The 21,414-nt window shown below is 45.8% G+C and overlaps 2 protein-coding genes across 6 annotated transcripts in view; one reads left to right on the plus strand and one right to left on the minus strand.

The window, feature by feature from the left end:
• The window catches only part of Crim1 (cysteine rich transmembrane BMP regulator 1), a 175,720-nt gene extending 159,354 nt beyond the window's left edge, over positions 1 to 16,366 (plus strand). For all 3 annotated transcript variants that reach the window (XM_041631123.1, XM_041631124.1, XM_041631125.1), the window contains 4 exons: positions 8,071 to 8,265; positions 9,648 to 9,770; positions 12,472 to 12,662; positions 13,871 to 16,366. In XM_041631123.1, coding sequence (XP_041487057.1) covers positions 8,071 to 8,265; positions 9,648 to 9,770; positions 12,472 to 12,662; positions 13,871 to 14,047 — 686 coding nt within the window. In that variant the 3' untranslated portion in view covers positions 14,048 to 16,366. The remainder of the gene's footprint in view (positions 1 to 8,070; positions 8,266 to 9,647; positions 9,771 to 12,471; positions 12,663 to 13,870) is intronic.
• Positions 16,367 to 17,655: 1,289 nt separating this feature from the next.
• Fez2 (fasciculation and elongation protein zeta 2) overlaps positions 17,656 to 21,414 on the minus strand; it is a 38,532-nt gene continuing 34,773 nt past the window's right edge. For all 3 annotated transcript variants that reach the window (XR_005972271.1, XM_041631349.1, XM_041631348.1), the window contains 2 exons: positions 20,914 to 20,979; positions 17,656 to 18,506 (listed from right to left, as the gene is read on the minus strand). Coding sequence is in view for 2 of the 3 variants with exons in the window: in XM_041631349.1 (XP_041487283.1) it covers positions 18,490 to 18,506; positions 20,914 to 20,979 (83 nt within the window). In the remaining variant the exon portion in view is untranslated. The remainder of the gene's footprint in view (positions 18,507 to 20,913; positions 20,980 to 21,414) is intronic.

A 21,414-nucleotide genomic window follows, 5' to 3' on the forward strand; every position in this document is an offset into this window, starting at 1 on the left:
AGACTGCAGCTAATCTAAGCAATGTTCATGTAGCTCCGTTTATCTCCTCACATGGAGTGGAGCTTCTGGCTTCACCAAGAGAGAGGCCAGTACTGCATATCTCTGGTGGCCTTCTGAAGGAGGAGAACACAATGATGCTTGGTGGTGCTCTTCCTCCTGTCTTTTCTCATCTTTAAAGGTCCATGGCTTCTTTGGTCCTTTCTGTGGCCCAGGTAGAAATAATACGCTCTCTGTAATACTTGTGTTGAGGGCAGGATCTTACGTACAGACCTCACTGTCTTTAGACATTTTCTTTTTTTTTTTTTTTGGTTTTTCGAGACAGGGTTTCTCTGTGGCTTTGGAGCCTGTCCTGGAACTAGCTCTGTAGACCAGGCTGGTCTCGAGCTCACAGAAATCCGCCTGCCTCTGCCTCACGAGTGCTGGGATTAAAGACGTGCGCCACCACTAGACATTTTCTAAATGTGAGAAGAGGGGACCCATAAATTCGGTTTTAGAAGTCAGTGTCATGAGAAGAGTCCATGAACTATTCATGTGGTCTTCGCTGTTGTTGATTCTGGAGGGCATGCTCTCCTAGCGTCCTGCATCCCTTCCATCCCTTCCCCAGCTGTCACAGTGGCTCCAGATTGTCACCCTCATTGTCAGAACTAGCGTTAAAGGCATTTAAGTGAAAGAAAAGAGATGCAGTATGATGGAAAGGCAAGGGAAACAGAATGGGCGTTTGTGTATCGTTTAGAGGGTGCGAGAAGGAAAACATTCCAGTTGTCATCCACTGTACCAACCTTGGAACTGCTCTAAAGTTACCACACCAAAAATAAACCGTGTTTGATTTCAGTTTGCTTAGGTCTTGCCCTGCACCCTAGAAAGCTCCTTCTTCTGTGAAGTTCCCGCTCTGTTTTTGTTTCTCCATTTAGCCAGGCATCATAAACAGAAACTCACATGTTTGCAGTTCTGGGACATCGCATCTGTCTGGGCCCATGACCTTGTGTTCAAGATCCCTCTGCACCGAGGGAGGCTGGCACTGGAGTCTCAGAGTGGACCAGCATTTGTCCCTTCCCGTTTATGTCTGTACAAGAGGCCAAACCTGGTTTTCTACCTGCCAGTGATAAGGGATGGGTGTAGCCCTCTGCCAGGACGACCCAGCTGACGAGGACCCCTGGACAATGCTGGGAGAGGATTTCTGACAACCAGGAGCATCTCCTGCAGGTTCAGAGACAGCGACATTTGGCCAGTTAGGCTTTCTTAGCCAGATGCTGTACTCAAGCATCCTAAAGAAAGTTGTGTCTCTTTTCCTTCTTTTTTAGAGCCACCTTGATCTTCCATCGTTACTGCCTGCCATTTAGAATACATTTATTCATTTCCAGAATTATTTTGGTGTGTAATATCAACACACACACACACACACACACACACACACACACGCCTACCTTCCTGTGAAATAGTAGGCCTTACTATAAAATAAGACTTCGTTTCAAGTTGAAAATGAACTACTTGTTTGAACTTGAATCTTGAAGTATTCCCAACCGACCCACCGTAAACACCTTGATACAAGAACTACATTCCATAGCTGAGAAATTGTGCCCGCTTTGCATGCAGTGGGCTCAACCAAGGCACGGTACGCCAGCTGGTTGGATTTCTGTTGATGGCACTCAGGAACATTTGTGACAATTCTGTGGGTTTGAAGCAACCATTTTACTGCAGTGTGGTGAAGAAACCTGGAAGCCTCTTTTGATCTTTTTAATAGACTTAGCATATCCCAAAAAATAGATGAACTGAAATAAAATAAAACTGAATTCTGAAGAAAGGATTTTGAAGGCCACTGGCTTGTGCATCGATAAAGATACTTTACAGAGGTGGCAGCCACACTGCATGATAATGTTTGCCCCCTTTTTCATATGCAAAGGATTAAAACTGAATGTTTTCCCAAGCTCTTTCCCTCATTGAGATTGTTCAGGTCCAGCATGCACCCAAGCCCATTTGAGCTCCCCGCCTTGACCTCTTCGAGTCTGCACTTCCCATTGAGCCAGCGCTCAGGGTCTCTTCCTATACATCTGCAAACTTGTACTGACCTCTTGGCTCTTTACTTAGATTCCCGCTTCTTGCAATTTCTGTTTAAGACATCCCTTTACGTAAAAACAAAAAAGATAGTGGTGCTAGTTTCTCGAATAGAGCTTGTTCACATCTCCTATGTTCTCCAAGCATGGCTCTCATACCTAGCGTTTGCCCAACTGAAGTTGACGAAGGAAAATGACGTCACAGGCAGGGACTTGGTGTCTTATCAGAAAGTAAAATGGAACATAGGTTTGTCCTGCTCCCTTGTGGGCTGGAGAAAAGCACTGCGGTGCATTGTGAAAGTGCACATGGATGTTTTAGTGAAGTCCTTGCCCTGTACTGATCGTTAGTAAGCCTGGGCTGCTTGTTTGACTCCCTCTTCTAAACCGCATGCCACCCATACTGTGCAAGCGGCCTTCTTACCCCTGCCCGAGTGATCTCACTAAGTATTACTTACCAGAAGTCAGACTGAGGAGATAGCTGGACAGATAAAATGGCTGCCACTGCACAAGCAGGAACGCCTCCGTTTGAATCCCCAGTACCCATGCAAAAAGCCAAGCATGGCCGCATACATCTGTAGCCCTAGCAACAAAGGAGAAGGGGACACAGGCAGATCCTCAAGCTTGCTAGCCAGCCAGTCTGGCCAATCATGGACTTCTGGAGTCAGTGAGAGAAACAACCAAAGTATAGGTTGGGGAATGATAGAAGAAGATACCTGTCATTGATCCCTGGCCTCTTTATACACACATGCGCACACACAACATACACACGTGAGCATATACAGACATATGCTAAACTATATATACACGCCTCAGACTTCAAACTTGGTGCCCACACTGAAGTGGAATGCTATGAGCCAGTCCTTTGGCATGTCCACCAAATGTAAACAAGCCCTGTGGCTCTGAGGGCGTGTCCCAGAGGGAATATACCCTGCTCATTACTGAAGCCAAGAGTTGAGAACAATTCTGTCAGTGTGCCTGCATCCCAATACCTGAGGAAGGAACAGATGCCCGAGAGCAGGACTGTGCTGGATTGATATAAACAGGGGACTTCTTAAAGCAGAAGCAGCATTTAGCTTCTTAGCCACGGGATCCCAGAGTAAATTACTTTTCCGGACTCCGTATTGTGGCAAGGATTTGAAAGAACTGATGCAATTTCTAAAGCTTCCCAACTTCCTCCCAGGAAGGGCCTCCCACACTATGACCAGCGAAACAGACCCCAAGTGTCTGTCTGAGAAGGTTATCTCGGAGGCAGAAACTGAAAGCCCAGCTGTAATGCAGGTTACAGTAGGTTTGGGGTTCCGTATCCTTCCGTAGAGGAAAGGGAAGCCATCAGAAGCTTCCTTAGCAGAGGCTCATGTATCCAGCAGTAGGTCAGAGTCGGCCAGGCCTGTGGGCCCATGTGAGTCGAGACTGGAGGTTGAACCTGGAAAGAGGAAGAAGGCACTGGTGGCCACCACTGTCCTTAGTGAACTTTGTAACTAAAACAGCTCAAGTAGTAAAAGCCAGGTCCATCCAACCTTCACAGCTTGCTGAAAGCTTTTGTTCTCATATTGAAAAGACGTGAGACTGTCGACGTGAGACTGTCGAGTTTAAACAGCTGAATTCAGCCTAGAAAGAGTGGCCATGTAAGACCTTGACAGTTCTCCCGTTTATATAGCCAGAATCCAGGACAGACAGAGGGGAACCACACTGAGTTCTACATCTCTGCTCCCAAAAGGTTCTGCAAATTTTTCAGTGTGGTCCTAGGCGGTACAAGATACTGTTGCTTGAATTGCATACAAAGAAGTGTGTGTATATGTGTGTGTGTGAGAGAGACAGAGAGACAGAGACAGACGGGGGGGGGGAAGGGGCATGTTCTGTGATTTACCCTGTCATAGAGCCACTGTGGCAAACAGCTCCTGGCTCACCATGTTGACAGTGGCAGAAAAAAAAAATTCCTTAACTGAACGAAGCCATTCCAGATTGGATCTGATGGGAAAGACAGGGACCCAGAATGAGGAAGCAAAATGTCAGAGCTTATCACACCAAGGTATAACCATTCAATAGTGTCAAATATTGGCCCTCAATACCATTGCCAGTGGGAAAGCCCAAAGCTGTCTGAAACTGTGGCAGTGTCCTCAGAATACGATTTTAGCTTGCAAGGGTTGCTTCAAAGAGGATCCTGTTTGTTGGGATCTTTAATTCCTAATATATTTGTTTGAAAAGTAAATGTTGCTCTGTATCAGTGCCATACCTGATGCTCCCTTCCCTCGTCATTTTCCTTTGAGAGGGAGGAAGGGAGACAAGAGTTGTGAGGGGAAGACATATTGGGGGTGACTTCCAGGCTTGGCCAAGTCCTCACCACCGTGCCGTCTCCACTCCTCAGCCAGGCTGTGCCGCTTGGTTGAAAGAGATCTCCATTGCCTAGAGTCACTGAGTAATAATGACTTTGGTCTATGTGGCACGGATATCTGCCCAGAAAGCGACCCCCACATCCTTCAAGTCATGCTACTGTGCTTTGTAGATAGAAGGCATGCGGGGGGGGGGGGGCTGGCGGGGGAGCCAAACCCTCCCTAGTTCCTGCCCCACCCTTCCTGTCCTCACATCTTAGTCGAGTGACATTAATTCCGTGTGCCTCCGTTGTTTATGGAATTGAAACAGTAACCTGTCCCCTGGGCTGTGGGGATCACACAGAACTGGCGCACGCATGCCTGGGGCAGAGTAGTCATCCAGCCGTGGAAGTTATGAATGATATGAGGTACTGAGAAATAGGAGCACATGGTGTCATTGCCAGCGTCAGCAGAGCCATTGGGTGTTCAGTGAGTGGTGAGAATCAAATAGCATATGCACCCAACAGCCACACCAATAGCCAAACAGAAACTGTGTGTAGGTCTGCATTCCTCCGCAGGCGAGGTGTTTAGAGTAGCCTTTACATGTAGTCTCCATTAGGCTAAGCAGGTCCTACGAGAAAGTGACAATAGCTTTATTAATTCATTATAAAGACCTTCAAAGTGCATAGACTTTGCCCCATCTTCCCATTCAGAAGGGTTCTTGAACCCATGGTCCATCCGGCTACCACCGGCTCTATGCCGTCAAAACTCTACCAAAGCCACTAACCTTTCAAGAGGAACTTAGTGTAAAGCAAAAATATTTCCATTTTTTATTTATTTTATTTTATTACTTTAAAAAATACCAGCCCAAATTCCCACTCCCTCCACACACACCCTCCCACCCTACCCCTCTTCAATCCTGTGAGAGGGCAAGGAACTCATTAACCAAAGTCTATCTTACTATTTATTGGGCCAGATGGCAGTTGCCCTGCTAAAGCTAGTTACAGTTTTCTCAAAATCAAGGGTCACGTCTATATGCTTTATTGGCAGCATGAAGATTTATTAGCACAGGGTACCCTGGTTTTTGACCCTACTTGGAGAAACAAAATTAGTTGCTATGTAATGTTTTGATATTTCGGTTTAAAAAGACTTTGCCAGCGAGAGCAAGAATGATGTCTTTGACACGGGGGTCCCTGTGAATCGGGGACTGGAGATGCACTTGGGGTCTCTGCACACTAGACAGTACACTAACTGACCCACCTCAGGTCAGACACCAGTTGAGCCTTTTGGGGGCTCTGAGTGTATTGCATGACCTCAGAGAGCTCCTGAAGAGCCTGGTGCACCCTGGAGCCCACGTAAGACGTGTCTTGCTGCCATCTGGCAACCGCCGTGCTCAGAACATCTTCACGCCCTGCTCTCAAATCTGAATTAAGTCATTTGCAGATGAACCGAAGCTGAAAGTGACACACCTCTGAGGTCCTCGGGGATAAACTGGTGAAAAGGCCAGGCATCCAGGTCCGGTCGTAGTCAGCCCACTCGTGGGGAAATAATTCTGTAGAGACTGCACATCACTAAGGGGGTCAGGAACTCTCATTCTGTCTCTGGGAAACTGAACCTGGCTCTCCTCTTCATGGGTTGCTAGCATAATGGGTTCCACTGTGTCCATGGTCATCTGGCCCTCTACACTGTCCACCTGTGTTTCCTTGTATCCGTGGTGGTAGCTGCACTAGACTTGGTGAGGGAGACCCACACACAAGGCTGCATCCACCACACTGGACAGGATTCTGGGTCAGGGTCCTGCCTACATTAGCACTGTGGTGAGCGTTGGTTTCATGTGTGGATGCCCTCACAAGGCTGAACACATAATTGCCATCGTTAACAGCGCAGCCTCATTCTGGAAGCTAATATTGCCTTGTAAGCGTTACTAGCGATGAATTATTAAATATCTTAAGATGTAATGAGTTTCCATTGCTGAGATCCTAAGAACATAGAGCCCAGTGCTTGGCCTTCACTTGAACCCCTTTGCACAAAACCTTCAGCCCGTCTCTCATGGCGCCTCATTCTCTTCCTCCATAACAGCACCGGCAGGGGTGCCACCAACATAAGCTGCGATGAGGGTGGCCGTCAATATGGGGAAGGGGTTGAGCCTTCCCTTTCCCAGTTCCTCACTCAGCACTCTGGTGGCTGCTCCACCGTCGGAGCTATTTCACAGTTTATGTAAAACATAAGCAGGAGTGTTGGCTGTGTAAAGGATCACTTCCTTCCAAGTACAAGGTCACCGCATAATGGACTCTGGATCAGTGGCCAAAGCTATCGTCATGCCATGATGATGGGTCAGAAGACTTCCTGAATTAAGCATACGATGTAGCTCTACCCAGCCCATTTCCTGTGTACGTTTCAGATATCGTAATTGAAGTTGCCTCCTTTAAGGATTCCATATTAGCAAACACTTGTATCACATTTGGTTTGAAAGCCTTCAAATGAGTTGTTAACTTCATAGATGATTCACCAAATCACTTAGTGGACAAATGACATTTTAGCAGATACTGAAAAATGGATTTCTCATTACTTCTAAAACATCCCTTGTTGGGCTTTAGGCAGTAGTAATGAAACAGTAGAAAAATGTTGAAAGACGGGGGCTATGCCTTTTAGTGCATGTTACAGCTTTTATTCCTTTGCTTAGATGTCCTGTGTTCTGTCCTTTGTGTCTGCCCAGTGAACATCATAACCCCTGAGAGTCTCTCGGAGCCTCCCGGGAAAAACACCGAGCCCTGAGCATCCCAGCTTTCCTAAGGGTGTTTGCCATAGCAAGTGCCCAGAGGTGCATAGGGTAATCTTTAGAATCCAAGCATAAAAATGCCTCACACTTAAGGTGTCACCCAGCCAGTCATTGGCCTGGTGACAGGGCTTCTCCGTGGATCAGTACATCTCTGCCTTGCTCCTGAATTGCTGATCTGGCTTACTCGGGGCCACTAGTCTTGAGCTCCAGAGAGAAAACAAACAAGCTGTTACATGAGATCAGCATGAATAGATTAAGAAGAGAAGGGAACCTGCGAGGGAAAGGATGTCCGAAGGAGGAAACAAGAGTGGCAGGACATGTTACAGATCTCTAAACACAATCATTTTTAAACGCATTTTGTTCTGGAGAACCACAGTTTGCTGGTGTTGAGAGAAGAATGGGTTAGGAGAAGTCAGTTTGTGTTGGAGGGGGAGATAGATGTCCTCGTTGGCGAGAAACCATGTTCTATCCGTGAAAGGGGAAGGGAGCAGTTCTCTAGGCTGCTGTCTTTATACGGCGCCGTCATTCTCATCCCTTGCCATCTCCCATCGTGGTTCACACTAACGGTGGGCACGGGGATTGGTAAAGTCCGGCTCTGTAATCGTGCCCAGCTCGACCCCTTGTCCCTCTCTGCATCCCATTCTGGATAACAGCCTAAAGACACTTGCCCAGTGAGCAGCACTCCCGGGAGGTTGTTACAGTTAGTATTCTCCGCTAGACTTTGTGGTCCCTGGTCAATTGTGGGCCACAAGAAAAGGGTCAAGAGAATGACAGACAACACTGTTGGGACTAGAGAAAAAATGGGTCACCAAATCCTGGGGATCATCGACCACCATGTTATCGTGTCAGGCTGTTCCCTTTAGTTTCCCACTAGAAGAAGATGCTATGCGGTCACTCAGTCATGCCGCCGTGTTCTCTTCTTTTTCACTAGAAGACACAATTCCAAAGAAAGTGGTGTGTCACTTCAGCGGGAAGACCTATGCCGATGAGGAACGATGGGACATTGACAGCTGCACACACTGCTACTGCCTGCAAGGCCAGACCCTCTGCTCCACTGTCAGCTGCCCCCCTCTGCCCTGTGCCGAGCCCATCAAGGTGGAAGGAAGTTGCTGCCCGATGTGTCCAGGTATCTAAGCCATCATCCTTCTGTTCTCAAGCCAAATAGGGCCCAGGCAGTGGGTCAGCCCAATTGCAATGCTCCTACACAAAGTCCTCAGGGTAATTTGCAAAACTCTCACCATGTAGGTGAAGGCTATACCTCTTCTGATTTGCATACTCTACCCTTAAAGTAGGGGACAGTCACACAGGTATAACCACCCCATTAACGGCCCCTGCCCTGTCAGAGTAGCGTAGTTTCAGTATGACCGTTGGACCAGCCCAGAGCAAAAGCTTAAGATGGAACACAGAAGGGAGTAGGACATGAAGGTCTATCAGAACAAAAGCAGAAGACTTGCAGTTAAAGAGAGTAGATCTGGATCATTCTTTTTTTCAGTTAAGTAGTTCTAGCCTGTACCCCACCATCCCTTGGCTGAACCCTTTTCTTCCCACATGTAACATGACTTTGGAGCACACACACCCATACACACACACACACACACACACACACACGGATACCTCCTCTTGTCCTTCTCCTTCTCAGCAGCTGCTTAGTCAACCTCTTAGTTTCAAACCTGAGCCCCCACAACTGCCCAGATTCTCCCTGAGTCTTCTAGTTTTCTATCCCTGGGCCAGACTCCTGCCAAAACAGCTCCTTTATCCCCTACCCTAATCCCAGAACTGCAGAGCCTTAGCCTTCACCAGGACAGCCTCTGGGCAGTGTTCCCAGTCTGATCCCCGGCACACCAGAGACTCCCCAGGCAGTCCGGACCACACGTAGGCTCCCTCACATCCAAGTGAGGCCCTGAGTGAGACAGGAACCATTCCATCACCACCTTGATGCTCCCGTCTCCTCGCAGTATTCGTGTTAATGAATCTGTCTGTTGAGGACAGTAACCTGGGATCCATGTCAGCTTAGGGGTACAGCTACACTGCGGAACTTTAAAATGGCGCCACTAGACAGTGCATAGCTGAACTTTAGTGGCCTTGTGTTGGGACTCAGCAGATAAACCTATCTGAGCATTTCTGAAAAAACCTTTAAAAAAAATTACAGTGGTAAATGCACAAGTCCTTCTCGGCTCTCACCATGCTTGGTGAATGGTGGTATACACACAAAGAACCAAAGCATGGAGAGATGGAGAGCCCAGTGTAGCTGTGACACACACACAACTAGACACAACTACAAAGCCAACATTTGCCAGGAGGAAAGGGTGGTGGAGGAAGAGGCTGAGACATGCTTCCGCCCCCCACAAACCTAGCTGCCAGCATCAGCTGTGCAAACTGGGAAAGCGAGCCATTCACCTCCTGGGACATAGGGCATTGACTTGAAGACTTTGTCTGGATCGAGGGCATTAACACCAGCAATAAGCAGCCTGTCCATCATTTCTCACGTCAAACGCTTCATTCTTTTAGAAATGTATGTGCCAGAGCCGACCAATGTACCCATCGAGAAGAAAAACCATCGTGGCGAGATTGACCTGGAGGCTCCCATGTGGCCCACCCCAAGTGAAAATGACATCATTCATCTCCCTAGAGGTAAACCCTGAAGTCAGGTTACTTGAGATCTGTCCTGTCTTCTTTGTAGTCTGCTTTGTTTATTCCTGGTTTAAGGGAAGAAAAAACAACAACACTTTCTTTCCAAACGGCTCATGAAAGTTCACTCCCTCTGAAAAAAACCATGGCTGAAATGTATTCAACAGGTCAACATTAGTCAAACATGTCTACAGATCATTGGATAAATGCCTCCTTCCTGGTCCTTTGTGCTCCACCTCCTTCCTGGTCCTTTGCGCTCCTCCTCCTTCCTGGTCCTCCTTGCTCCACCTCCTTCTTGGTCCTCCATGCTCCACCTCCTTCCTGGTCCTCCATGCTCCACCTCCTTCCTGGTCCTCCATGCTCCACCTCCTTCTGGTCCTTTGCGCTCCTCCTCCTTCCTGGTCCTCCTTGCCCCACCTCCTTCCTGGTCCTCCATGCTCCATCTCCTTCCTGGTCCTCCATGACCCACCTCCTTCCTGGTCCTCCATGCTCCACCTCCTTCCTGGTCCTCCGTGCTCTGATGTTTGGTGATGAGGGAAAAGAATCTGTTCCTGGTCAGAGAGCCTGACACGAAGTGGGCATGAATGAACGTAGCCCCTTGGGGACCTGTCCTTAGCAGGCAGTATCCCTCTTTCAGATTTTCATACCATAGAGGCTTAAAGTTTGTTGTCGAGTTCATTTCTACAGAATTATTTCATTCCTTCTACTTTTTAGTCGTGTATAATAAAGAGAGGAGTTTGTTTCTCATTAGCTCAGAGGCAAAGCACGGCTGAATCCCATCACCACTTCTCTTTAAAAGGAGATGAGTTAAAATTTATGCTAAGCCCTGGTTCAGTACTGCCTCCTGTTGACTTCAAGCATGCTTTTCAGAATCGTTTTTGCAGTTTTTCTATTTCTTTTGGAAGAAGCAGCATTTATTGCATGAGAGATTAATGATCTGTTACTTCAGACATTATAAACATTATCTTTGGAGCAAGGCAGATGACCAGAGAGCCAAACCCCTGTACCCAGGGTTCTGGCTTCTTGTGAGATTGCTCAGACTGGATGTACATTTAGCATTGTATGTTCAGTCACTCAGTCAGCATATGTGTCCTTGTTGGAAGTGAGGGCCTCCAGTCACGAGAGCATCCTCGTCGGATATAGTCTGCTGGGGACCTGTGCATACATAGCGTCTGTTCAAAGTCCCGGAGCGAGACAAGCGTGCTTCTCCTTGGTAATTCGTCTTGTTTCGACCTGAGAGGTGTGAGGCCTGTTGGTGATTTTTACTTCTGGTGTTTTGAGTTCAGGGAATTCAAAGTTAACTTCTTTGGTGTGCTTTTCAGCATCCTAGCAGAACAGAAAGAATAAAGTTTGTAAAGAGCCCTCAGTTCTTCAGCAGGATTTTCCTTCATCGTTTTGAATCCTCACATAGGGTGGATGCATAGGCCTGAGACCACACCTGGTATCATTTGGAATATGGGAAGAGAGACCTGCTTTTTTTTTTTTTAATTTAACCTAATCCATCAATAAAATAACAGTTTTTGTCATAAGCATTTTCCTTCATGCTATTCTATTTTTATTTATTTATTTATTTATTTATCGTCTTCCTATAGAGTATTCCCCACTGGCCTGGCCGCTCAGTAGCCATAGCCTTTACAGCACAGAGCTGCCTTTTGAAAGAGCAGTTCCTTTGGACGTTACGTCCTGTGATTGGTGCAGACATCCTGACTGGAGTGGTTGCCATGGGATAAAATGACATTAAAGTTTCAGAAACCAGTTCCATTTGCTTATGATTTTGTTTTGGTTTGTGCGGTGCTGGAAGTCAAACCCCGGACCTTGAGCCTCGTAGAGTGCTACCGCGGAGTTACACGTCTCGCTTAGCACCTTTGTTTTTGGATTTTTTTTAATTTATTATTTTGTGTTTGTGCATGATATATGCACGTGGAGGTCAGAGGAGAACTTTGAGGTCGGTTCTCTCCTTCCACACGTATGTGGATTCTGGGGATCGAACTCGGGTCATGAAGCTTGTCAGCACTCCACCAGCTGAGCCATCCCACCTCCCACAGAACGATATTTCTCTTTCTGAAGAACGGTCGTTCCCCCTGTGCTTCTAGTATAATTCACCAGGGCAAGAAATAAGATATTTTTTTCAACAAGTTTATTAAAAATAAACATTTTTGCTTAGAACTCAGCAAATTAGAAAACCAACCCCATCGTCTCATGTTTGATCTAATGAAACCTGGTATCTACCTGTGGAATGCACTTGGTTCGGGTCTCTCCATTTGCCAATAAGTAGGGAACGAAGCTGTTTCGCTACTAAAACCTTAGCCCATCCAAAATCTTATTCATTGTAGGCAAAATATTTTAATATTAGTAACAAATGTTCTTAAGTTAGTCTAGTTTTAATCACTTTGAAAAATCTACCCAGTGTTTTATATTCTCCCAATTAGCGACAGGAAATATCTTCTTGCCCGGTCAGTAACATTCTTACCCTCTTTTTTAAAGTTACTGTTATTGTTGTTGCAAGTTTTTTCTTAATCTTATTTAGCCTCTGAGTACTTTCCCGTCTAAGAGCGCTTTGGCTCGACATTAGACTTTAATCACGCCTGTAGCCCAAAGTACCGGGAAGCAATAAAACCAAGCTGCTGATCTGTATTTGCAGTGCAATTAAAATAATCCTCTAAAATTCCGGCGAAGCACTAAGTGCTTGTCTCTTCTCTCCTAGATATGGGTCACCTCCAGGTAGACTACAGAGATAATAACAGGCTGCGCCCGAGCGAAGACTCATCGCTGGACTCCGTTATCTCAGTTGTGGTTCCCATAATAATATGTCTCTCCGTCATAATACTGTTCCTGCTCATCAACCAGAAGAAACAGTGGGTACCGCTTTTGTGCTGGTACCGGACACCAACTAAGGTACCCTTTGAGAGTCTCTCGAGTGCCAGATCCACCACTGCTTACACTCCTTTCTCCCTCAGTTTTCTTTATACGTTTTCTGTTAGGCAATATCATTTTTATTTTGCTAGTTTTAATGTCCAGTATTTATGAAGCTGGAGCAAGCAAACGTGTAATACTTGTGCAGGGCAAGATTGAGCACTGAATTACCTGTTGTCCGCTGGCGAATGAGTCCTGACTTCCACAGGACCCAACTCCTTGGACGAGCTTTTTTTTTTTTAACATGTTTAAATGAGCTGATATCTGCTGAAAGTGAGTCCTGAATTCTCATTTATATTTGAAGCCAAAACTTGACCATCTCGGCCTTTTTTTTTTCCCCTTTGGTCTTTTAATGGAGAGAGAAAAGGAATCACTAAAGAAGGGAAAGGACGGAGAAGGCAAGAGGAGCTTGGAAGATACTGAGCGAGCAAAGAAGTCAGCCAGGCCAGACAGGGTGAAGAAAGACACTGAGATAACACAAGGTCCAGAGGCAGACTTCTCACCAAGGGACAAAGAGAATGCTTTTGTTCTAATCTAAGGACCTCTTAATCATGCCTGTTTTAAAAGGAAGAAAAACGTATATTAAGGAAATAGCCACTGCTTCCAACTCTAACCCTTCCTTTTGCACTCAATTAGACAACCTGAGTATTTTATCCAACTTCCCCTCCTACCTAGTAGGGTTCCCCTTGCATATAAAGTTCCTGTCTGGTGTGTGTGTCCGTGTGTGTGTGTGTGTGTGTGTGTGTGTGTATGTGTGTGAGAGAGAGAGAGAGAGAGAGAGAGAGAGAGAGAGAGGTGCATGGGCACAGCCTTTATGCCAACATGGCACGGTACTGAACAAGGAAAGGAGGAGGTGCACTATCCAGTATCCAGGAAACCTCTGTTAAGGTGTGAAATCAGCTCACAGCTCACAGAACCTCTTTTGCTGTGAAATCTGCCTGCCTGGTAACTTTTACCGGTTTCCAGCCCTCTTAAACGCAGGCCTGCAGCCCAGGTTTTGCAAACAGCTATGATGTCCCTTTTACGTACAACTTTTATGATAAGACATCATGCCCCGCAGACACTCTGGCCATCCTCCTATGGTGAAACTCCTGTCTCACCTGAGTTAGGTCCTGAGTTTCTGTCCATTTGGCATATAGAAAGAAGTAAGCTAAGTCTGTGGGTTTTCTCTTTCTCCTCTCACTGAACAGCCATCTTCCCTGAATAATCAGCTGGTATCTGTGGACTGCAAGAAAGGCACGAGAGTCCAGGCGGACGGTTCCCAGACGATGCTAAGAATTGCCGAACCCGACGCACGATTCAGTGGCTTCTACAGCATGCAAAAACAGAACCATCTGCAGGCGGACAATTTCTACCAAACGGTGTGAGCGCAGGCGGCGGCAGCATGGATGAGGTTTCGAAAGAGAAAACAACAACAAAAAAAAATCTGCTCTTTAAAGTAAACTAGAATTTGTGCACTTGCTTAGTGGATTGTATCAGATTGTGACTTGGTGTCCGGCACTAAGGACTTAACTGGGATGGGCTCTGTCTACGGCATTGTGCAGAACAAGCATTCCCACTTGGCCTCAAGATCACTGACCATATGTTTTCATAGAACCAAAGTTTTAAAACTTGCTAAAGTCTATTTGCTTGTAAGATAGCTGTAGAGACATTTGGGGGTGGGGCAGAGAGTTTGGTGGGGGAAATGGGTTGGGAGGGTAGTGTTGGGAAGAAAAATTGGTCAGCTTGGCTCGGGGGGAAAAAAGCCAGGAAAATAAAAGCAATTCATGGCCCAGAGGAAATTTTTTTTTTCCTGTTGCTCTGAAGACTCTGTTGGTCGCTGCAAAGCTCGGGCCTGAATGAGCAGGAACACAAAAGGCCTTGCGACCCAGCTGCCGTACCACCAGACAAGCGCACCAGAACTCTTGATAGCCATCCCAGGTGTAAAGCCACAAGTTTCTCTCTATACAGTCACAACTGCAGTAGGCAGTGAGGAAGCCAGGGAAATGGATAGCACCATTTCTCGAAAGCGGGTTATTAAGGATCTATACAGTTAACTCTTTTTGCTGCTTCTGTTTCCTTCCGTGCCAATCAGCCAGTTCCTAGTAGAGACAGCAGGTGGGTAAGGACAAGGTCACCTCTTGACGTGAGCACTGGAGCTTCTCTTACCCCACGTGGCAGGAAGGCGGGCGAGGGTGAAGGACACCAGGCATTTCCAGGGGCTATACTTCATTGTTGTTTCTTTCTGTTGTACCGTCGGTTGTTCATAGTTTTGTTGAAGCTCTAGCTTAAGAAGAAACTTTAAAAAAAAAAAAACTGGGATTTTTTTTTCTTTATTATATACTGATTCTACAAAATAGAAACTACTTCATTTTAATTGTATATTATTCAAGCACCTTTGTTGAAGCTCAAAAAAATGATGATGCCTCTTTAAACTTTAGCAATTATAGGAATATTTATGTAACTATCTTATGCTTCAAGAACAAGAGTATTTGTGTGCATGTGTATATAATATATATACATATATATTTATACACATACAATTTATGTTTTCCTGTTGAATGTATTTTTATGAGATTTTAACCAGAACAAAGGCAGATAAACAGGCATCCCAGAGCAGTGCTTCTGATCACGTAGGGGTTTTTGAATAACACAATCTCATTTATCTGCAGTTTAATTGGAAAGAGAGGTTGTGAGCACGCGCGCACGCACACGGGTGCGTGCGTGGGTGCGTGTGTGTGTGCATGTGTGCGTGTGTGCACTTTGAGCAGCCAGCATCCCACTTGCTATGGAAAGGATGTCCCTTTTATTAAAATCTTCTTCCTCGTTTGGGTTTGCTTTCACTTGGTCTTCAATTCGCTCACTGGCCAGAGACATTGATGGCAATTTTTTTATCTGCATCACTAATCAGCTCCTGGATTTTTTTTTCAAACAACTGTTTGAAACAACTACTGGAATATTGTCCACAGTAAGCTGGAAGTGTGTTGTCGTTTGCCTCAGATATAGCTGACTGTACTCTAGTGTTATCTTTCAAACAGCTCCTAGCACTTTTCCACTAATGGCCACCCGTGCATTGATTTGCCTTTTCAAAATGCTTGTTGTGAAAGACACGGATACCCAGGATGCTTAATGTGAAAAGAAAATGTGTTCTGTTTTGTAAAGGAACTTTCAAGTATTGTTGTAAATACTTGGACAGAGGTTGCTGAACTTAAAAAAAAATTAATTTATTATTATAATGACCTAATTTATTAATCTGAAGATTAACCATTTTTTTTGTCTTAGAATATCAAAAAGAAAAAGGTGTTCTAGCTGTTTGCATCAAAGGAAAAAGATTTATTATCAAGGGGCAATATTTTTATCTATTTCCAAAATGAATTTGTTAATGATATGATGTTACTGAAATAGATTTACATCAGCCTGATTAGTATAAAATTTTGTTGACAATTTATCCATTCCTGGCATAAGAAAAAAAACTTTATCAAAAAAATTGTAAATGCTTGCTTTTTGTTTTTTCAATCATGGCCATATATGAAAATACTAACAGGATATAGGACAAGGTGTAAATTTTTTTTATTTTAAAGATATGATTTATCCTGAGTGCTGTATCTATTACTCTTACTTTGGTTCCTGTTGTGCTCTTGTAAAAGAAAAACAAATATAATTTCTTGAAGAATAAACCGGGCATATAGCACTTGGAGTGCACCAGACTTCTGGAGTATTGCTTTTGTTTTCATAAAGCACAGCTGTGAGGGGATGGTTTACAGCCCGGTTCTTGGCAGAAATAAACACTAAGTCAAAACCATGCACTTCAGGAAGACTTCTGATCTGGGGTGAAAACACAATGATCTCCCAGGGCGGCCTGGTCCACAGCAGTTAAGGAGCATGGGCATCCATCCCTCAGCAGGTGGCCCTTCCCCACGGACTCCTGCAGAAAGCTGTCTTAGACTGGACTACCTAGGAGTGCTGCTCTTGCAAAGACAAGAAGCTGGCCTGCCTGCTGCTGTCAATCACAAGTGAGAAAGGTTCTCATCATTAGAGCAAACTGAATATCCCTTCTCCAAAGTATTGCAAACATCAGACCCCCTTAGGTTTTACGATATCTCCCTATATAGTGGAATACTTGGGGATGGGGCCTAAACATTAAAGTGTCTGTTTCACATATATGCCTTCTAGACAGTCTCTGGACAGCTGAAGTAACAGTTTGTTTAGCCAGCCCAGAGAGGCCAGCTGTGGAATTCTGCATGTGACACTTAGGGTATCATGTTGGTACTCACAAACTTTCAGATTTGAAGACATTTTGATAGAAGATTTGGATAACTAGGTCATCGCAGGCTTAGTTTTTGTTTGGTGGTGTATCCTAGGCAGTGTGCTACTTAAGAATAACGTGTTTGTAAGACAAAACTGGGGAACCCATTTAAAGAAAACTGTCTTGGTATAGGATTGCAGGTGAAACTTTAAGCACAATCCAGAATAAGCCATAAGCAGGTCAAGGGCTTTGAAACTGATCACTAGAACTCTCTCTCTTTAGTCTCAGGCACCTTACAAATTCTGTTCTAATCAGTTTCTTAAATTACTAATACTGTGTGTTCAGTAATTCAACTGAATGTGGTCAGTAGTAGTCCTACATCTTCACTGTCAAGCAAGATGCTGAAGTCCAATCTCTTAGTACATGCCACGCGCCCTCAGACTTCAAACTGGGCCTGCTCCAGCAGCCAGCAGCATTTCACTGACAAGAGTGGAGAGTCTAGATGACGCTTGTATATGAGACTCTAAGGTGGAAAAGACTCTTAAGTACACTTGCTTTCTTTTGGGGAGGGAGCTGCCCAGCACAATAGGAGGATGGCTGTCACTGCACAGTGGTGTATGTGACCTAGAAAGGTCCTTCCCCACTTGGCCTTCTAGCCAATCAGAACCTCCCCTGCACATGCTTTAGTGGTGAAGTCTACATGAAGTTCAAGCATCAGCACTGTGAGAACAGAAAACAAAAACTCAAGACTCTTAAGTATGTATTATTTTATTAAATATCAGTGACTTGATTGAAACTGGCAAAAGTGTTCCTGATTAGTGTTGTAGCCGTGAGCAGTTTTTTTTCTAGAAAAGCACACAGGTGTGAAGAAAACTGAACACAGCCATGAGAACAGGCAGTACCATAGTAGCTCCTTAAGCACCTTAGAGGGCATGGACGCCTTTCAAAATACGCTTCTTCACGGACACAGAACACCCAAGGTCATAATGATTCCAGATGGCATCCTAATGGCTCACACGTCAACAATGGTGCAATAGGCAGAAGTTACAAACTTAGTTTCCAACAGTGTCCGGTGTCCGCCATTAGACCAAAGCAGTGCAGGTGACGGCATTCTGCGTCACACCAGTCCACGGTCGGTCTGTCTCTGGGCAATACTGGCAGGTAATAGAAGATGCTCTAAACACTCAACACTGATCTCACCATGACTGGAGAACAACTGTGGTTGGCTCTCCCAGTGCTTGAATGCAGTGCACTTCAGTGCAGTTCACATGGAGGAAGTCAAGCGCTAGCAGCCACACTGAATTAAGGGAAAGGATAATGGCGTGCCCAGTTCCTAGCTCTCTCCTCCACTCTGCTCACTTAGGAACCATCTCCAGAATTCGAGAGTGCCATAGCTCGCTCTCGGTGCTATAATATGAAGGATTGTGAAGTTGTGATCTAGTAACACTGAATTGCAAATCCAAGTTCAAGTGCGCTGGGTCTCCAGAAGCAGCAGGGACTCACAACTGCCACCTTCCAGAGTGACACTGTAGGAAATCCAGCCTGGAGTCCACAGAAGGGGACGCACTTCCACGTAATGCTGCTCTATGTAGGACACAGAACTGCAACAGAGAAAAGAAACAGGTAGAAATGTATCTTCACACACCTGGACTAAATGCATGAAATCTTACATACATTCTATATGTGTATGTAAAGCGCCACAGTGTAATGAAGACTAAACACTAATGCAATCTGTATTAGCATTTTTAAGACTTCAAAGGGCTACCACCAACAATCAGAAGTTCTCTAAGAAATTAACTAGAATTTTCCAGAAATGAGACACCTAAAGGCCATGTCTCTTGGGGTACCATATGAGATGTAAGCCCATCACTCCAGCCCCAAGTCCTGTAACAGCGCAGGCCCCTGGAGAAGTCAAAGAAGGGTGTGAGTCAGCTCTAGGCAGGAACAGTGGCAGCCATACGGTGGCCTAGGTCTTGGGTACTGTGACTAACGTCAACAGTGGCTGCCAGGTGGTAAGTGTGAGACGTTGCATTTGGCTGATGCACCCATTCCATCACAGGCCAAATGGGGTCACTTCACCTTCTTTCCCTTCTCACCTTGGCATTAAAACTAAGGAGGTATATTTACACAGCCAAGCCAGAGGCATCTGTTAGGACTGTAGGAAGGCCAGCTAAGCCAGGAGAAGGAGCACCATTCTCCATGGTGAGCAACAGCCCCTCGCACGGAGGGTCCTAGTACTGGTCCCCAGGAAGAGCAATGGTTGACAGGCTGGGTAGAAAAGAGCATTTTATTACCAACAAGCCCATAATGGCAGCTCCCCCAATCCCTGAACACTTCTACATTCTGTTCCCTCTTTCATGCTCTAGACTACAGCATCACTGCTGGAGTCTGAGTGCTGGCTGCTTTTCAACCCAGTCTTCACAGCAGGAGACAGAGGAGCGCAACCCATGCAGACAGCAGCTCACGAGAAGCAGGCACAGCACAAGCAGACACGGTTCAAAGACAGCCAGTGGCCTGAGTGGAGGGGCAGGCAGGAATAGGGGACACCGCCTCCCCAAGTGGGAGGACAAGATTTACAGTAATGGTCCTAGGTATTCAAAGTAAAAGCAAAACTCCCTTTCCACAGCCCTGTTCCCCAGGCCATTCCATCCTTCAGAAGCCATCACTGTTTGGTCACCCTGGCCGTGCCCTGTAGACCCACTGGTTTGGAAGTCTGAGCCATGTTCTTTATGTTCGTCTCATTCCTGTTTCACTTCTAGGACAAACCTCAGGGCCATCCAGCCTTCATACCAATGCTAGCACAACACAAAAGTAAACAAGGATGTCAGGTAAAGAATAATAATAATAATTAGTTTAATAGCGAGAAAAGGCCGTCCATCAGGAAAAAAGGCCGTTGACTCCGCCTTTCCACCTGTTTAACCCGCTGGCAAGTGGCCAGCTGCTGTGTTACCTGTTAGGCCTATACATTGTGCATCACAAGTCTGCATCATTCACTGCGAGCCCCTACTGCTGAATTAAAGCCCATCGCAGATAGTAAATGTCTCGGAGGTCACAACACTTTTTTTTTTTTTTTTTTTTTTTTTTTTTTAGGTCACAACACTTTTATCTCCTTCTAACTGGTGGGGGAGGAAGTCAAGGTGTGCAGCAGTAAAAGGGGCTCTCCACGTTCAGTCGACTACAAGATGGGGATTTCGTGCCGCTGTCAAACCTGGCCCAGTGAACCCGGTGCACAGCACTCACGGTCCCACAGCTGAGTGAGCGCTCTGGTCCTACAGCTGAGGAGGTGCTGTGAACATTCTGCTCTTTTCTCAGCAAATGAGGCCCGTATCTTCTGGCTCCTTATCCCTCCACAATACCCACCGCCCGTCCGATCCAGATCATGTGCTCTAATATTTACAGCCCACGGATCACCGGTGAGGAATCTCAACTCTCTTCCCTTCTGTGCATGAGACTCTGGTCTGTTCTCTGCTCCCCTGGCACTGCCCACAGTTTTTCCTCCACCATCCACCCTGGCAGATCTGTCCTCCCTCTTCTATCATCCTCAAGGTAACAGAGACACCCAAGTCTCCCAGGACCAACATGTCCATACCTCAGAAACAGTGAACATGTCTTTGAATTATTTTACACATTTATTCATTTTTTGAGGCAGGGTCTCACTATATACCCCTTGGCTGCCTGGAACTCTCTATGTAGACCAGGCTGGCCCCAAACTCAAAAGATCCACCTTCCTCTGTCTCCCACATCCTGAGATTAAAGGTGTGCGCACCACACCAGAGTGCAATGCCTTTTAATTCTCTCTTACTTCCTCCTCCAATAAGTGTTCACTGCTCAGCTGTGGGAATCCTTTCCAGCCCAGGATCTCAAGCAGAAGCTACATTTTGTACCCATATGTTACAGTCATCCACAGCCACCCATCTGCCGTTACTGTACATTAACAGCTGTGAGCGCATTTTATCTATCGACAATCGCAGCTCCTCAGCCATTGCTCCTCACCATCATAAAACCCACCTTTCAGGATATAGTCGGTTAACAAGCTTGGAACTTTCTCACTGTCCTCCTTCATGGCACGCAGAACTGCAAAATAAGAAAAGACAGTGGCAATAACTTAAGGTTCGGATCAAAAATCATGTTTAATTTTAAAGTTATAGCCTTAGTCCTAATGAATGACATGGTGTAACCGATTCACAAATTCTGTGTAGATTCTTTTCTAGATAAGGGAATACAGGGAAGGCTCGGTGAATAAGTGAAACTCATTCCCTGGGTTAATGTTCCCAAGCACTGGAGGCAGGAAAGGCGCTGGGCTGTTTCCAGAGCATCTGCTTTGTTCTAAGGGATGCTGGGGAGTGAAGGACAGTCTATTGTGTGCTGATGAGCTGGAGCCCTCAGAGCTCCTCAGAACCGGAGGGCCTCCTAGAGAAAGGGGAGACTTAGCTGTGCTCTTCAAACAGTACCCTAGTCAGACTGAGTGAAAACATCCGAAAAGCAAATGAAGAAGGCCTAAGAAGTAAC

This window comes from Microtus oregoni, unplaced genomic scaffold, assembly GCF_018167655.1.
Source record: "Microtus oregoni isolate MIOR12 unplaced genomic scaffold, Mior012 000036F_ref0000092, whole genome shotgun sequence".
NCBI lineage: Eukaryota > Metazoa > Chordata > Mammalia > Rodentia > Cricetidae > Microtus > Microtus oregoni.